The following is an 11,931-nucleotide window of genomic DNA, read 5'->3' as shown; positions in this document are numbered from 1 at the left end:
ATTATTAATAATACAATATACATTTATCGCATTTTAAATTTTCTTGTAATATTAAAGCAAATAACTATAGTTTAGTATGTCTACAACACCGTCGATACTACTAGATTCAAAATAATATCTCATAAACATTATTATATCTTATTACAATATAAAAAAATGAATTATAAATCTTTAAATTTTTAAATCAATTTTTTATAAAAATCTGTCATTAAATTAAATTAATAAGAAAATTAATTAATAATATAAAATTATTTTTTAACAACTTATAGAAATGTGTCTGAAATGCCGTCTTATATATTACTACCGCTAGAATCAAAAACAAAACTAATAATAAATTTATTTTAATATTTTTTTACATATTTAAAACGACAAAAGTAAAAAAAAAAAATAATAAATTTTTCTATTGAGCAGTTGAAATCATGAAAAAGCTATCTTCCTGTGGAACCAGAGGTTAGTCGCATGGCGGACACTGGCTTGACAAGACATACGGTACGGAAGTTCCCGAGTACGACCGACAGATTGCGAAAGCCTTCAGAAACAACCGTCGGCCGTAAGTAAACGCTATTGTGATTTCTCATCATTTTAATTCCTAAAATTATGCATTTTTGGTTGTATGGTTGCCGCGATAACGAATTTAACGCTAGATTACCACGCCGTATATATTTTCTTTACAAAAGATCTTGCTAAAAATCTTAAAATTTAATAGAATTTTCTCGAGGGTTGCTTTGGAGTCAATATAGCTCGTACATAGGTCGTGCGTCATGTCGGTCCTGAACGCATCTTCCATTTGTCGATTTTTTATCATATTTTATTAATTTCTTTCAAGTATAATTGCAATCTTTTCACTTAATTAATTAATTCTTGTTTTAGTATTAAAAAAAAAGATTGTAATTCATGAGTGGTAATCAAGTGTTGTTTTCGAGCACCTACGCAACTTCTACTTTTGACATTTTAATCGGTGTGACTTTTAGTATAGGTTGTTCTATAGCTTTTTGCATGTTTATTTTATATTTTAAGCACTTTATATTTTAATTTAAAACACATTTTTTCTAATGTTTCCGACATGCATGATTATAATTTTCGATGTTTATAATAATTTTCTTTATATAATGTTGTCTGGCTTCCTTTTGGACAAATTTTGAAATTAGTATATTTCCTCAGTATCGATTGTTGGTTGCTTTTCATTCAGTTGATCAAACTGAATCGTTATTTTAGAAATTGCTATACATATTGCTTACGTCAAACATTTCTTTTTCAAAAAATTATCTGTATCTTATTTTATTTTTAGATTTTACTAATTATTTTTCTGACGATATGTTTTATTCGATTCGATAAATTTTCCATTATTTAAAACATTCATTTTGCAATGGATGTTCGGTAGACTCTTATAAACATACATATATACGAACATGCATATGTATCATCGATCAATGTGCACGCACACGCATAAGCATGCACGAAACTAAGCAGGCGTATACTGTCATGTTTCTGACGTTTTGCTGGAATTTTTATGCAAATATCATTTTAAGTTTTGAATATTTAGTCAAAATATAGAATAGTAAGCTTTTAAGTATATATTAGATTTATTTTATATATATTTTATATACTTAATATTAAATCTGATTCTTTTTAGTACTTTATTTTATCTATTTTTTTACTCATTATTGTCTAATAAAATTAAATTAAAAAATTCAAAATATTAATATTTAGTTTTTGCATTATTAGTTCTTTTGGCAATTATTCTTTATCTATTTTCTTTTACTACAATGTTGAAAAAAATTAATTTTAATAAAAATTGAAACTATTATTTTTTAAAAAACTTAAAAGAAAAAGTTATGATTTTACTATGATTAATGAATAAAGGATTTTATATTACAAGGTATAACTTATATTAAATTAATTTTTAAATGGGACTATTTATTTCGATCTGAAAAACTTTATTATTTTAATTTTTATAATGATATACTAATAGTTTGGAATTTTAACGATTGCAACATTTAATACTTGCAATGTATTACAGTACGCGCACTCATAGCGAACGCATTTACCGTGTGCCTTTAAATGCTCGCCCATATGACTGTTTCTACGTCGGACGTGTGACGACCGTATGTGGCCTCTTTGTTATAGCAGACTTAAACGTTTATCGTACTATGAATAGACGTACTGATTTTCTTTCAGCTGTCCACTTTGTACGACTAATTTGCACTCTGATACGTAATTGTGTCATCTACTAGAAATTTTTTAATTTTTATAAGTATGCACGTATTATTTATGTAGATATAAACGAATAAAAATAATTATCTATTTTCCAAAAAATTGCAATTATATATAACAATAAGATTTTAATTGAATTTGAAAAATGTTTGGGTTGAAATTGAATATGAAATTTATTAAACGATGAAATGAATTACATAAAATTAATTAAATAACATGAATTATCGTTGTATAAAAATTTTTGAGACAAAGAATTTGGATTTCCTTTGTAATGCTATTCCTTTTATAATTATAATCTATAATGTTGGTAGTATTATAATGAATATATTTGTTATCTTTTTTTTTAAAGACATGTTTTGAAATTTTATTGATGAAAGTATTTTCTATAGATTGTTTTAAATATGAAGTGAAAATGTTTATTCAAATTTAAAGCATTTCATTCTCTTTTTTCTACAATTTCTGCTGATCTTGTGCATTATCGGCCTTCAAAAGTTGGCACCCTTGTTCTAACTTGTGGAAAGCAACCGTCACGGCGCATCAGTGACGTGTCATGAGGAAACAGAGTATTGGAGTGTTCAAAGTATTCAAAGAAAGATAGCAACTGTTCATTATACATTTCCTTGTTATCTCTTCGTTTACTGACGACACGTGTCTCTCTTTGTGCATAATTATTTTTTAAGGTCTTGTTTAATATCATTCAGATGATGCATGTTAAAAATATTATATCATTTCTATTCTTAATTCATTTAATCATAATTTTATCAATTTTAATATATTTTAATTTTATTCATATAAAATTATTATATAGTCATTTTTAAAGATATTCAAAGATTAAGATTAAAAGTTTATTAAATTAAAAAATATAAGTTTGAAATTGAGAATTAATTTTGAGAATAATTTTCGAAAGAATGAAATTGTAAAAATATTAAACAAATTTAGATTTTTTTTGTTTTAGCACAATAAATTTGTAAATATATAATTTCAACGCATTTAATTTGATATAAGCTATAACTTTGTTTCAAACAAAATAATATTGCTATAACTGTTTCTCTTGAACTTCCGGTGTCATGATCTCAGAATTCCATGGATATTGGAATGCATTATCTTCGTAATATGTGCATGTTTTATGTAAATTCATAATTTGTAATAAAATCATTTATATTTACAAAATTATTTTGTTTAAAAATTGTTTAAAAAGAAAAAATTAAAATATAAAAATGAAATATTATTATCGATAATTAAATCAAAATTTGATTATATATTTACAAAAGTTTTTTCGAATATAAATATTTCATTTGTCACATGTAATTAAAAAATATTCATGCGATAGATCTTTAAATATATATATTTAAATTTAAATTTGAGCAGATAAATTTAGAGCTGCGAAAAAATTTCAATCGTTATTTTGGTAATTGAACTAGTAGTTACTTTTATAAAACTACTTGTCTGACAACAAAGGTAATATAAGTTTTAAAAAAAACGAGATTGGATACCGGTTTAATGCACTAAAGAAATTTTCAATGCGAAGCATGTTTTAGACGACGACCTTCGTCGTGCAACTTTAAAGCAATTCTTCTTAAGTCATAATGTATGTATGTACGTATTTGACTATGTTTAATTTTCGCTTTTATCAAATGAGAAACTTTGTATTTGTGTTTTCTGAGATTCGTGAATTACGTTATTAAATTAAACTTTCTTAATGTTTATAAAAATTATTCAAAATAACATAAAAAATAAGTATTATATATTTATTTTTTTTATAATATGTTACTATGGTTGAGAATATCAATTTACTCTTAGAATTATTTTAATCAAAAAAAATTTGTATTTATTCTCTATTAAAAAATATTACATTATGTAATATTATTAATAATATTACTAATAAAGTTGAGCATAATATTGAACACTACTTGAATTTTATTTATTGTATAAATTACTATAAATAAATTATAATTATATGATATTATCGTAAATTATTAATTATTAAATTATATATATTAATCAAATATTTACAAATCTAAATTTTCATATTTATATTCGCTAAAATTTCTATTTATAGCGAATATGTAATATATAAAGATGATAAGTATTTCTCGTTGAAGAAAAATACTTGCTTAGATGCTGTTTCGCAGAAAAATAACATCGTATGAAGAGTTGCATAAAATTGATATTGGAATTTTTTTGCTTTCGAGATGAAATCATTCTTTTTCTCAATCCATCACCATGTAATTGAAAACAATGAAGGTTTTTCAGCCACGCACCCTAAATACATGGATTGCTCAGTGGAGACGGTCAAAGACGACCTTAGTCGAAGTTAGGACGAAGTTGTCCGACCTCGCCCGATCAAGCTGACGACAGAAGCCGAGATCGGTCGAGGTGAGGCGAGGAAAGGTTCATTGACCGTCTGACCATGAGCCGCGCCCCACATACAATCCTCTCCACGTTCATCGTCCACGGCTTTTGGTTGTTTTGTTCGTAACCGATACCTCAAGATCAAAGCCGTTTCCCTGGAGAAGGTCCTCGTCCTGTCCGTTGAAGACCTTTACTTGTGAGCGCAATAAGGCTGCACATGTTAATCTGTGCCTCCTATTGTTAAAAATCCGATTATTATAAGATTAATAAGCAATTGATTCTTTTTTAATTATTATATGCAACATATAGAAGAAAAGCAAATTTATTTTATTCTTTTTTTTTTGTTATTCTATTTTTTAATGTCAAGTGGCTCTAAATGTCTGTTCTATAATATTTATTATTAAAAGTGAAATAGTATATATAATACTAAACATGCTTTTGATATTCTTATAATTATTAATTTATTTGTTGGTTATATTTGTTGGTTATATTAAAATTTTTTCCATCTGTTTTACATGATTTTTACATGATTTAATTTGAAAATATGTATTTGGAAACTACGAAGGATTACAACATTATGATATTAAAACATGATTAAAATTTATATTTCTTATTTTTATTTAATATATTTTATATTTTTAGTTCAATTTATTTTTGAAAATAATTTTTTTTATATTTCATGAATATATATTTTACTAATATTTGCAAATTAAGAGAATCTTCATTTAAAATTACTTTTACTGTTATTTTATTTCCATAATTTAATCTTTTTTCTTGACAAATTTTTATAAAAAAATTTAGTTTATGAAATATTAATATAAACAATTTAAAATGATTTTAATAATAGTACTATAAAATTCTCTATGTATCTTTCATATGTAACTCAAATATTTCAATAAATATAAATTAAATTTAATAAATTGAAAAATAATTGATATATTAATGTTGTAAAAGAAGTAAAATTTAATATTTTTTTTTTTGGGCTGCACAATAATTTGTATTCTAAGCATTCTAACTGCATGTGTGTTAATACATCATATTTTTGTATCATTAGGTACAAAAGGCTGCATATTAATAGTCAAACATGGATGGAGTAGCATGCGTGTAAGCAATAAATTATTATTAATATGACTGATATTCTTATTGTAATCTTTTTTTGTTTCAGCTTCCTAAAGGAAGATCTGTGTGCTGTGATTTATCACTTAGGAGGCCAAAACACGCGCAACAACGGACAACCCCACAGGATCGGGGGGTGCTTCTCGTGTCTCGGGAGGAAGGTCAGGGTTTACAAAGTTACCTTGACTGTAACAATCATACACGAGCTGCTTCTTTTTACATCCAATCAATCTTCTGTGCTCATTTTTACTTATAATACACAAATTAAAAAAATTCGATGCCTTCCAGGGACGATATTCGCTCCCTATCCACTGAGCAACGCTGGATCCCTCCTTCAACTCTTAGACGCGATGCACTCACCCCAGAAAGCAGAAATAATTTCATCTTTAGAAAGGTGCGGGGTATTCTTAATAAGCTTACGCCGGAAAAGTTCGCAAAGCTGAGCAACGACCTGCTCAACGTTGAGCTTAATTCTGATGTGATTCTCAAAGGTGTCATTTTTTTGGTAAGTATTTAGCAATATGTACAGTATAAGTAAAAATTTATATTGTTTTTTAAACAAATATAAGAGATAATATTCAAAATTGTTCAATCGAATAAATTTTTGAATAAATTAGTTCAATAATCTTTCAAATATATTTACAATAATAAAGAATACATTTATTATAATTCATTTATTATGTTTTTCTTTTAATTAAAATTTCTTTAACTAATATTATAAGGAAGTAGATAAAATCTATAAATCTTTTATATATAGTGTGTATACACTATATAAATTTAACAATAAGATCTATAATAACATGCAAAAGTCTCAGATCAAAAAGATTTTATATTTTTTCTTTGACACTTATTTATAGTATTTCATGGTTATTTATGATATTTGAACATCATATTATATTTTAATCTATTAATCTTTGTCTTTATTATTTTATTTTACAACAAAATTATTCAAATTAATATTTTATTGTGTTACTACTTACTATTTATAAAAATATAAGTGATCTATTTTTTATATATTTATAAAATATATAAATAAATAAAATTTTTTTTTAATATATTCTACTAATACTAATAAAATATATTGATAATTCAAATATAACAAAAAATATTTAAAAAAAATATAAGTTTATTATTATTTGAACATTTTGTTATGATAAATATTTAAATAATTAATTAATATTAAATAATTTTAATGTAAGTTTCATTTAAACAGGAATATAAATACTTTATTATTAATTTTTATTATATTAATATTATATCGAATTACTATTCTTTTAGATCTTTGAAAAAGCACTTGATGAACCCAAGTACAGTTCTATGTACGCACAGCTGTGCAAACGGCTGTCTGACGAAGCTGCAAACTTTGAACCAAAAAAAGCACTCATTGAAAGTCAAAAAGGCCAAAGCACATTCACAGTTCTTCTTCTTAATAAGTGCAGAGACGAATTTGAAAATCGTTCAAAGGCAAGTGAGGCATTCGAAAATCAGGATGAACTTGGTCCAGAGGAAGAGGAACGCCGACAGGTGGCTAAGCGCAAAATGCTTGGTAACATTAAATTCATCGGAGAATTGGGAAAATTGGGAATCGTATCGGAAACGATCTTACATCGTTGCATCTTGCAATTATTGGAGAAGAAAAGGCGAAGGAGATCCAGGGGGGACACTGCTGAGGATATTGAATGTCTTTGCCAAATCATGCGTACCTGTGGCCGCATCCTTGACTCGGATAAAGGCCGCGGACTCATGGATCAATATTTCAAACGTATGAACTCCTTGGCAGAAAGCAGAGATCTTCCTCTACGCATCAAGTTTATGCTACGTGATGTTATTGAGTTACGCCGTGATGGCTGGGTACCACGTAAGGCTACCAGTACTGAAGGTCCAATGCCCATCAATCAAATCCGCAGTGATAATGAAGAGTCTTCGAGAGGAAATGGCTTCCATAGACGTGAGGATCGTCTCGGAGCTGAATTTTTAAGAAAAATGGGCCGTGGCGGATTAGATATGGATATGATGGGGGGTATACCATTAACTTCTCCATCATTTGGCATGCCATCTCCATTCAGCCCCAATGGATTCTCAGGAACTTCAGGGGTTACTTATGGCCGTCATAGTCAACGTAACCAACCTGGTTACTATCAAAACCAGAATCGTCACCAAAACAATTATCAAGGGAAACACAATCAACAACAACATAATTCACCACAAAACTTTAATAACAGTATGTATTACAATATGTATTAATTTGATTAAATGATAGTTTATTAATATAAATTAAAAATTATTAATATAATAATTTATATTATTAATATAATAATAATATATTTAATTAAAATATTATTAATTTATAATTTTACTAAAATATTTAATTATTAATATATTTAATTTAATTATAGATAGCAATAAAGAACAATTACGCTTCAATAAAAATAAGATGTTGATTGGACATCCAGAAGAAGTATCGCTAAGACCATCAGCTAATTCTATGATGTTTAAACAAACGAATATTAATCCCAATCTACCTCTCAACAGTGGTATGTATTTTAATCAATATGAAATATTATTTAATTTTTTAGAAATTTGTTGGCTAAAATATATATAATATATATAATAATATTTGGCTAAAAAAATATAATAATGATATATCATTCATTTATATTTTTTTAATTAATTAAATAAATAAATAATTTGAATTCTTATGATTAGTACAAATATTTTATGTAAAATAGTATTAATAAAACAATTTTTAATTATTATTTATATTAATAGATCTGTTCCCAGGACGAGCATCAGAAATACCTCTTCTACGTACAAGCACATTAAAACCCAGCTCGCCATTACTGCACAAGGAATTGTCACCAGCAATTGTAATAAAACAAGGTCCCGTAGATAAAAGAGAAAAAGCTCGCGATAGAAAGGATAAAGGAACTTCTAGGGAGGAGATATTGAAGAAGGTGAATTCCTTAATGGATGATCTTGTTTCGCATACGAACATACAAGATGCAATAACAGCTTTTCAAGATCTTAAAATACCTGAACGATTTTTACGACATGCAGTTTATACATTATATTCTAATACGTTAGATCGTGGAGATTCTGACCGTGAACTTGCAGCTAAACTTATAGTTGAATTGGAGAAAGCAGACGTGATTACTGTACAGCAGATACATGAAGGATGGAAAGAACTAGTATCCAATATACCAGAAAAAGAGAGTACTGTGCCTTGTGTAGCTTCTCATGTTGCCTTTTTAACAGCTAAGGCTATTGTGGATAATTTAATTCAATTAACCGATCTTGTTGCTGTGACAGAAAATGGCCAACATCATCCATTATTTTTACTTACACTTCAGCAATTACATAAAAGCCAAGGCAAAGCAAGATTAACACAAATCTTTAATGACAGCAAGGTGAATCTTATCAGTCAGCTACCTGAAGCAGACAAGACGAAAGAAAGACTAGCTGAGATTTTAGAAGACAGAGAATTGACTTTCCTTTATCCACTTCTTAAGATCCAAGGAGATATATGGCGTCAATTAGAATATGACCCAAATCCTAATACTCTTTACAAATGGATCAAAGAAAAACTAGAACCTTCGCATCATTCTGATTCAGAATTTATTAATGCTTTGATGAATGTTCTTCTAAAATACATTACACAGGTTAGTATAAAAATATATTAAAATCGTTATTATATACAAACTATTTATAATTTGTTTTAATATTTTGTTTATAAGAGCATTGTAAATATTAATTACTATTAAAATATTAAATTATTCAATTTATAAATTTTTTTATAAAATTAATCATGAAAATATTAATGAAATAGTACATTTTTAAATGTTTTATTTTTTAAATCTTCATAATATTACTTTTTTATTGTTAATTAAATTTTTGAAAATAATATAAGAATAAGAAATTTCTAATTATTTGTTCAAAAAATTTAAATAAAAATGACATATCATTTAAATAATAAAATTTAATAATTTTTATTTATTTTTTAATAATTGTTTATAGAATCACTTTACATCTGAAGGAAAAAAAAAACAAAAATATGAAAAAAAATCAAATTTAATAATTAAATTTTATAAATTCAATCATTAATGTATATGTTTTAATTATAATTAAATATTAATACTTAAATTATTTATATATTTTATATTTTTACTAGGAAACAATACTGGCACCTGGTGTTGATCCTTCTAGTGTAGGCAAATCAGTAATAGATAAAGAAAAGGCATTATTGGAAAAATATGCTCGTTTAATGCGCTTACTCTTCGTCGATATAGAGTCTCAAGTGACAGCTCTCCATGCACTTCAAGCATTTTGGTTTTCGCACAATTTTCCAAAAGGAATGCTATTGCGATGGTTTGATGGGCTTTACCGATTAGAAGTGATTGAAGAAGACGCTTATTTCAAATGGAAGGAATGTGTTACTGATGCTTATCCAGGCAAGGGTAAAGCATTATTTGAGGTAAATAGAATTTTATTTTATTTTAAAATATTATATATTAAAATTTCATGTAATTCTGAATTAGTAACATGTTTATAAATTAAAAATATACTAAAATTTAATTTTTTATTTTTGATAAATATTTTTTAATAGTACTGACTTCATTATTTTATCACAAATATAAATATATAAATATATTTACATAAAAACTCTGTCTCTTTGTAAAACATATCTATTATATTATATAGAAGTTTTATAATTTATTAATTAATTATAATAATTAATAAGTTATAATAATTAAATAAAAATAGTATATTAATTAATAATAATTAAATGGTGTAGGTAAATAGTTGGTTAACATGGCTAGATAATGCATCCACAGAAGAAGAAAGTGATGACCATAACGATGATGATGACAACAATAAAAACTACAGAATGCAAAAACTGTGAGAAGAATATGTTCTTCCGGCTACCTATAATTTGGAATAGGGTTTTGCTATCTATATTACTGGACCAAGCGGTTTCAGTTTACTAATTGAGTTGTCTCCATCCATTGCCACAAACATCTTGTTAGTCTGTGTCAAGCCCTCGTTCAATGAAGAAGATGAAGACAAAGAAGAAAAGGACTTTACAATAATGTCCAAATAAAAAAAAGAAAGAAAGAAAAAAAATGGAAATATGGAAAATTTGCAACCGCTCGAGTGGTTTGCAACAGACTTTCTAAGCAAGAAGTTTTAGAATGTTTTAGATAATTGAATATTGATATGATTTGTAATCATATTGGGCCAGCAGATATCAACATTCGCCGCTGTATGAACATCGGTGCAGAAGGAAACAAGAAAAAAATTAGTCTGGTGATTTGTGTTGTCAAAGTTTTTGTCTAGTATTGTGCATGTGTCACGTTTTTGTAAGTCTTTTTGTCCGCGGCACCAACGAGTCGCTTGTTATCTCTGTGTACCAGCTTTTACATTTATTATGAGGAATTATTATCTATTATTAATTATTATTATTACTATTATATAATTCATCACAACAGTCGAAATACATCTACTTTTCCTAAAGAAACAAAGAAAATATCCATTAGGAACAGGAAACTGACTCAGTAATATAATATATAAAGCGCGATTAATTAATTCTCTCTAAAACTAAAAAAAAATCAAACAAATGAATTTGTAGATCTTGAAAAACAAAACTGAGTCATATTTATACACACCAATCAACCAAACATCATTTTTGCCCATGTACCTATATTTGCTGCTCCATTTAATTCTACTCTAACTATTCAATAACAACCAGCAGCCAACATCACAATTCACTTTAACGTAACATAAAAAAAAAAATTAGTGACATGACTAAATCGTATTATAAAAATAAACATACCTTGGTGTAATTTATTACAGATGGCCCCCTGGTTGTTCTGTCGATGAACCAACAGCCACCTTACCTTCATTTCCTGCCTGTAGTCTTTCCTAATAGAGTTCTATGCATCGACATACAATCTTTTTTTAATTAGTGCGTAACCTTTAGACCGACACGATGCCATAAGTTCGCCTAAAAGAAAGTTAGTGCAATATCGCAGTTTTTCGTGATCGGTGAAAGAAGAAAGCAGACATTATTGATTTAGAAACAAATCCATGGATTTTTCTTACATATTCTTCATTTCCAATTAGTAGCAATTTTAATTGAATTAATCTTTTTAAACTTCTTCTTGTACGTAATGATTATTATACCGATTAATTGAACATAAGAATTTGGATATATATATATATAAGTGATATATATATATATATATATATATA

The 11,931-nt window shown here is 26.7% G+C and overlaps 1 protein-coding gene across 2 annotated transcripts; it reads left to right on the top strand.

Moving 5' to 3' along the window:
• The first annotated feature begins 412 nt into the window (after positions 1–412).
• LOC122718791 (eukaryotic translation initiation factor 4 gamma 2) lies at positions 413–11,531 on the top strand. 2 transcript variants are annotated; one of them, XM_043944125.1, is made up of 8 exons: positions 413–550; positions 5,732–5,843; positions 5,971–6,187; positions 6,961–7,903; positions 8,079–8,216; positions 8,452–9,341; positions 9,851–10,153; positions 10,475–11,531. In XM_043944125.1, exons 4-8 carry the CDS (start codon positions 7,000–7,002, stop codon positions 10,580–10,582), a joined length of 2,343 nt encoding a protein of 780 aa, XP_043800060.1. In that variant the 5' UTR covers positions 413–550; positions 5,732–5,843; positions 5,971–6,187; positions 6,961–6,999; the 3' UTR covers positions 10,583–11,531. The 2 variants fall into 2 exon arrangements, with proteins under 2 accessions (XP_043800060.1, XP_043800058.1); XM_043944123.1 differs by having other exon boundaries at positions 5,732–6,187.
• Positions 11,532–11,931: the final 400 nt, after the last annotated feature.

This window comes from Apis laboriosa, unplaced genomic scaffold, assembly GCF_014066325.1.
Source record: "Apis laboriosa isolate Shangri-la unplaced genomic scaffold, ASM1406632v1 scaffold68_cov148, whole genome shotgun sequence".
NCBI classification, from domain to species: domain Eukaryota; kingdom Metazoa; phylum Arthropoda; class Insecta; order Hymenoptera; family Apidae; genus Apis; species Apis laboriosa.
The sequence above is the reverse complement of the archived record's forward strand: the minus strand, read 5'-3'. Positions and strand labels throughout refer to the sequence as shown.

Coding starts and splice junctions, on each gene's coding strand:
- LOC122718791 (XM_043944123.1), top strand. CDS start 5,960: ATGCCTTCCAGGGACGATATTCGCTCCCTATCCACTGAGCAACGCTGG. Junction 7,904..8,078: donor ACCACAAAACTTTAATAACA/GTATGTATTACA, acceptor ATTTAATTATAG/ATAGCAATAAAGAACAATTA. Junction 10,154..10,474: donor AGGGTAAAGCATTATTTGAG/GTAAATAGAATT, acceptor TAAATGGTGTAG/GTAAATAGTTGGTTAACATG.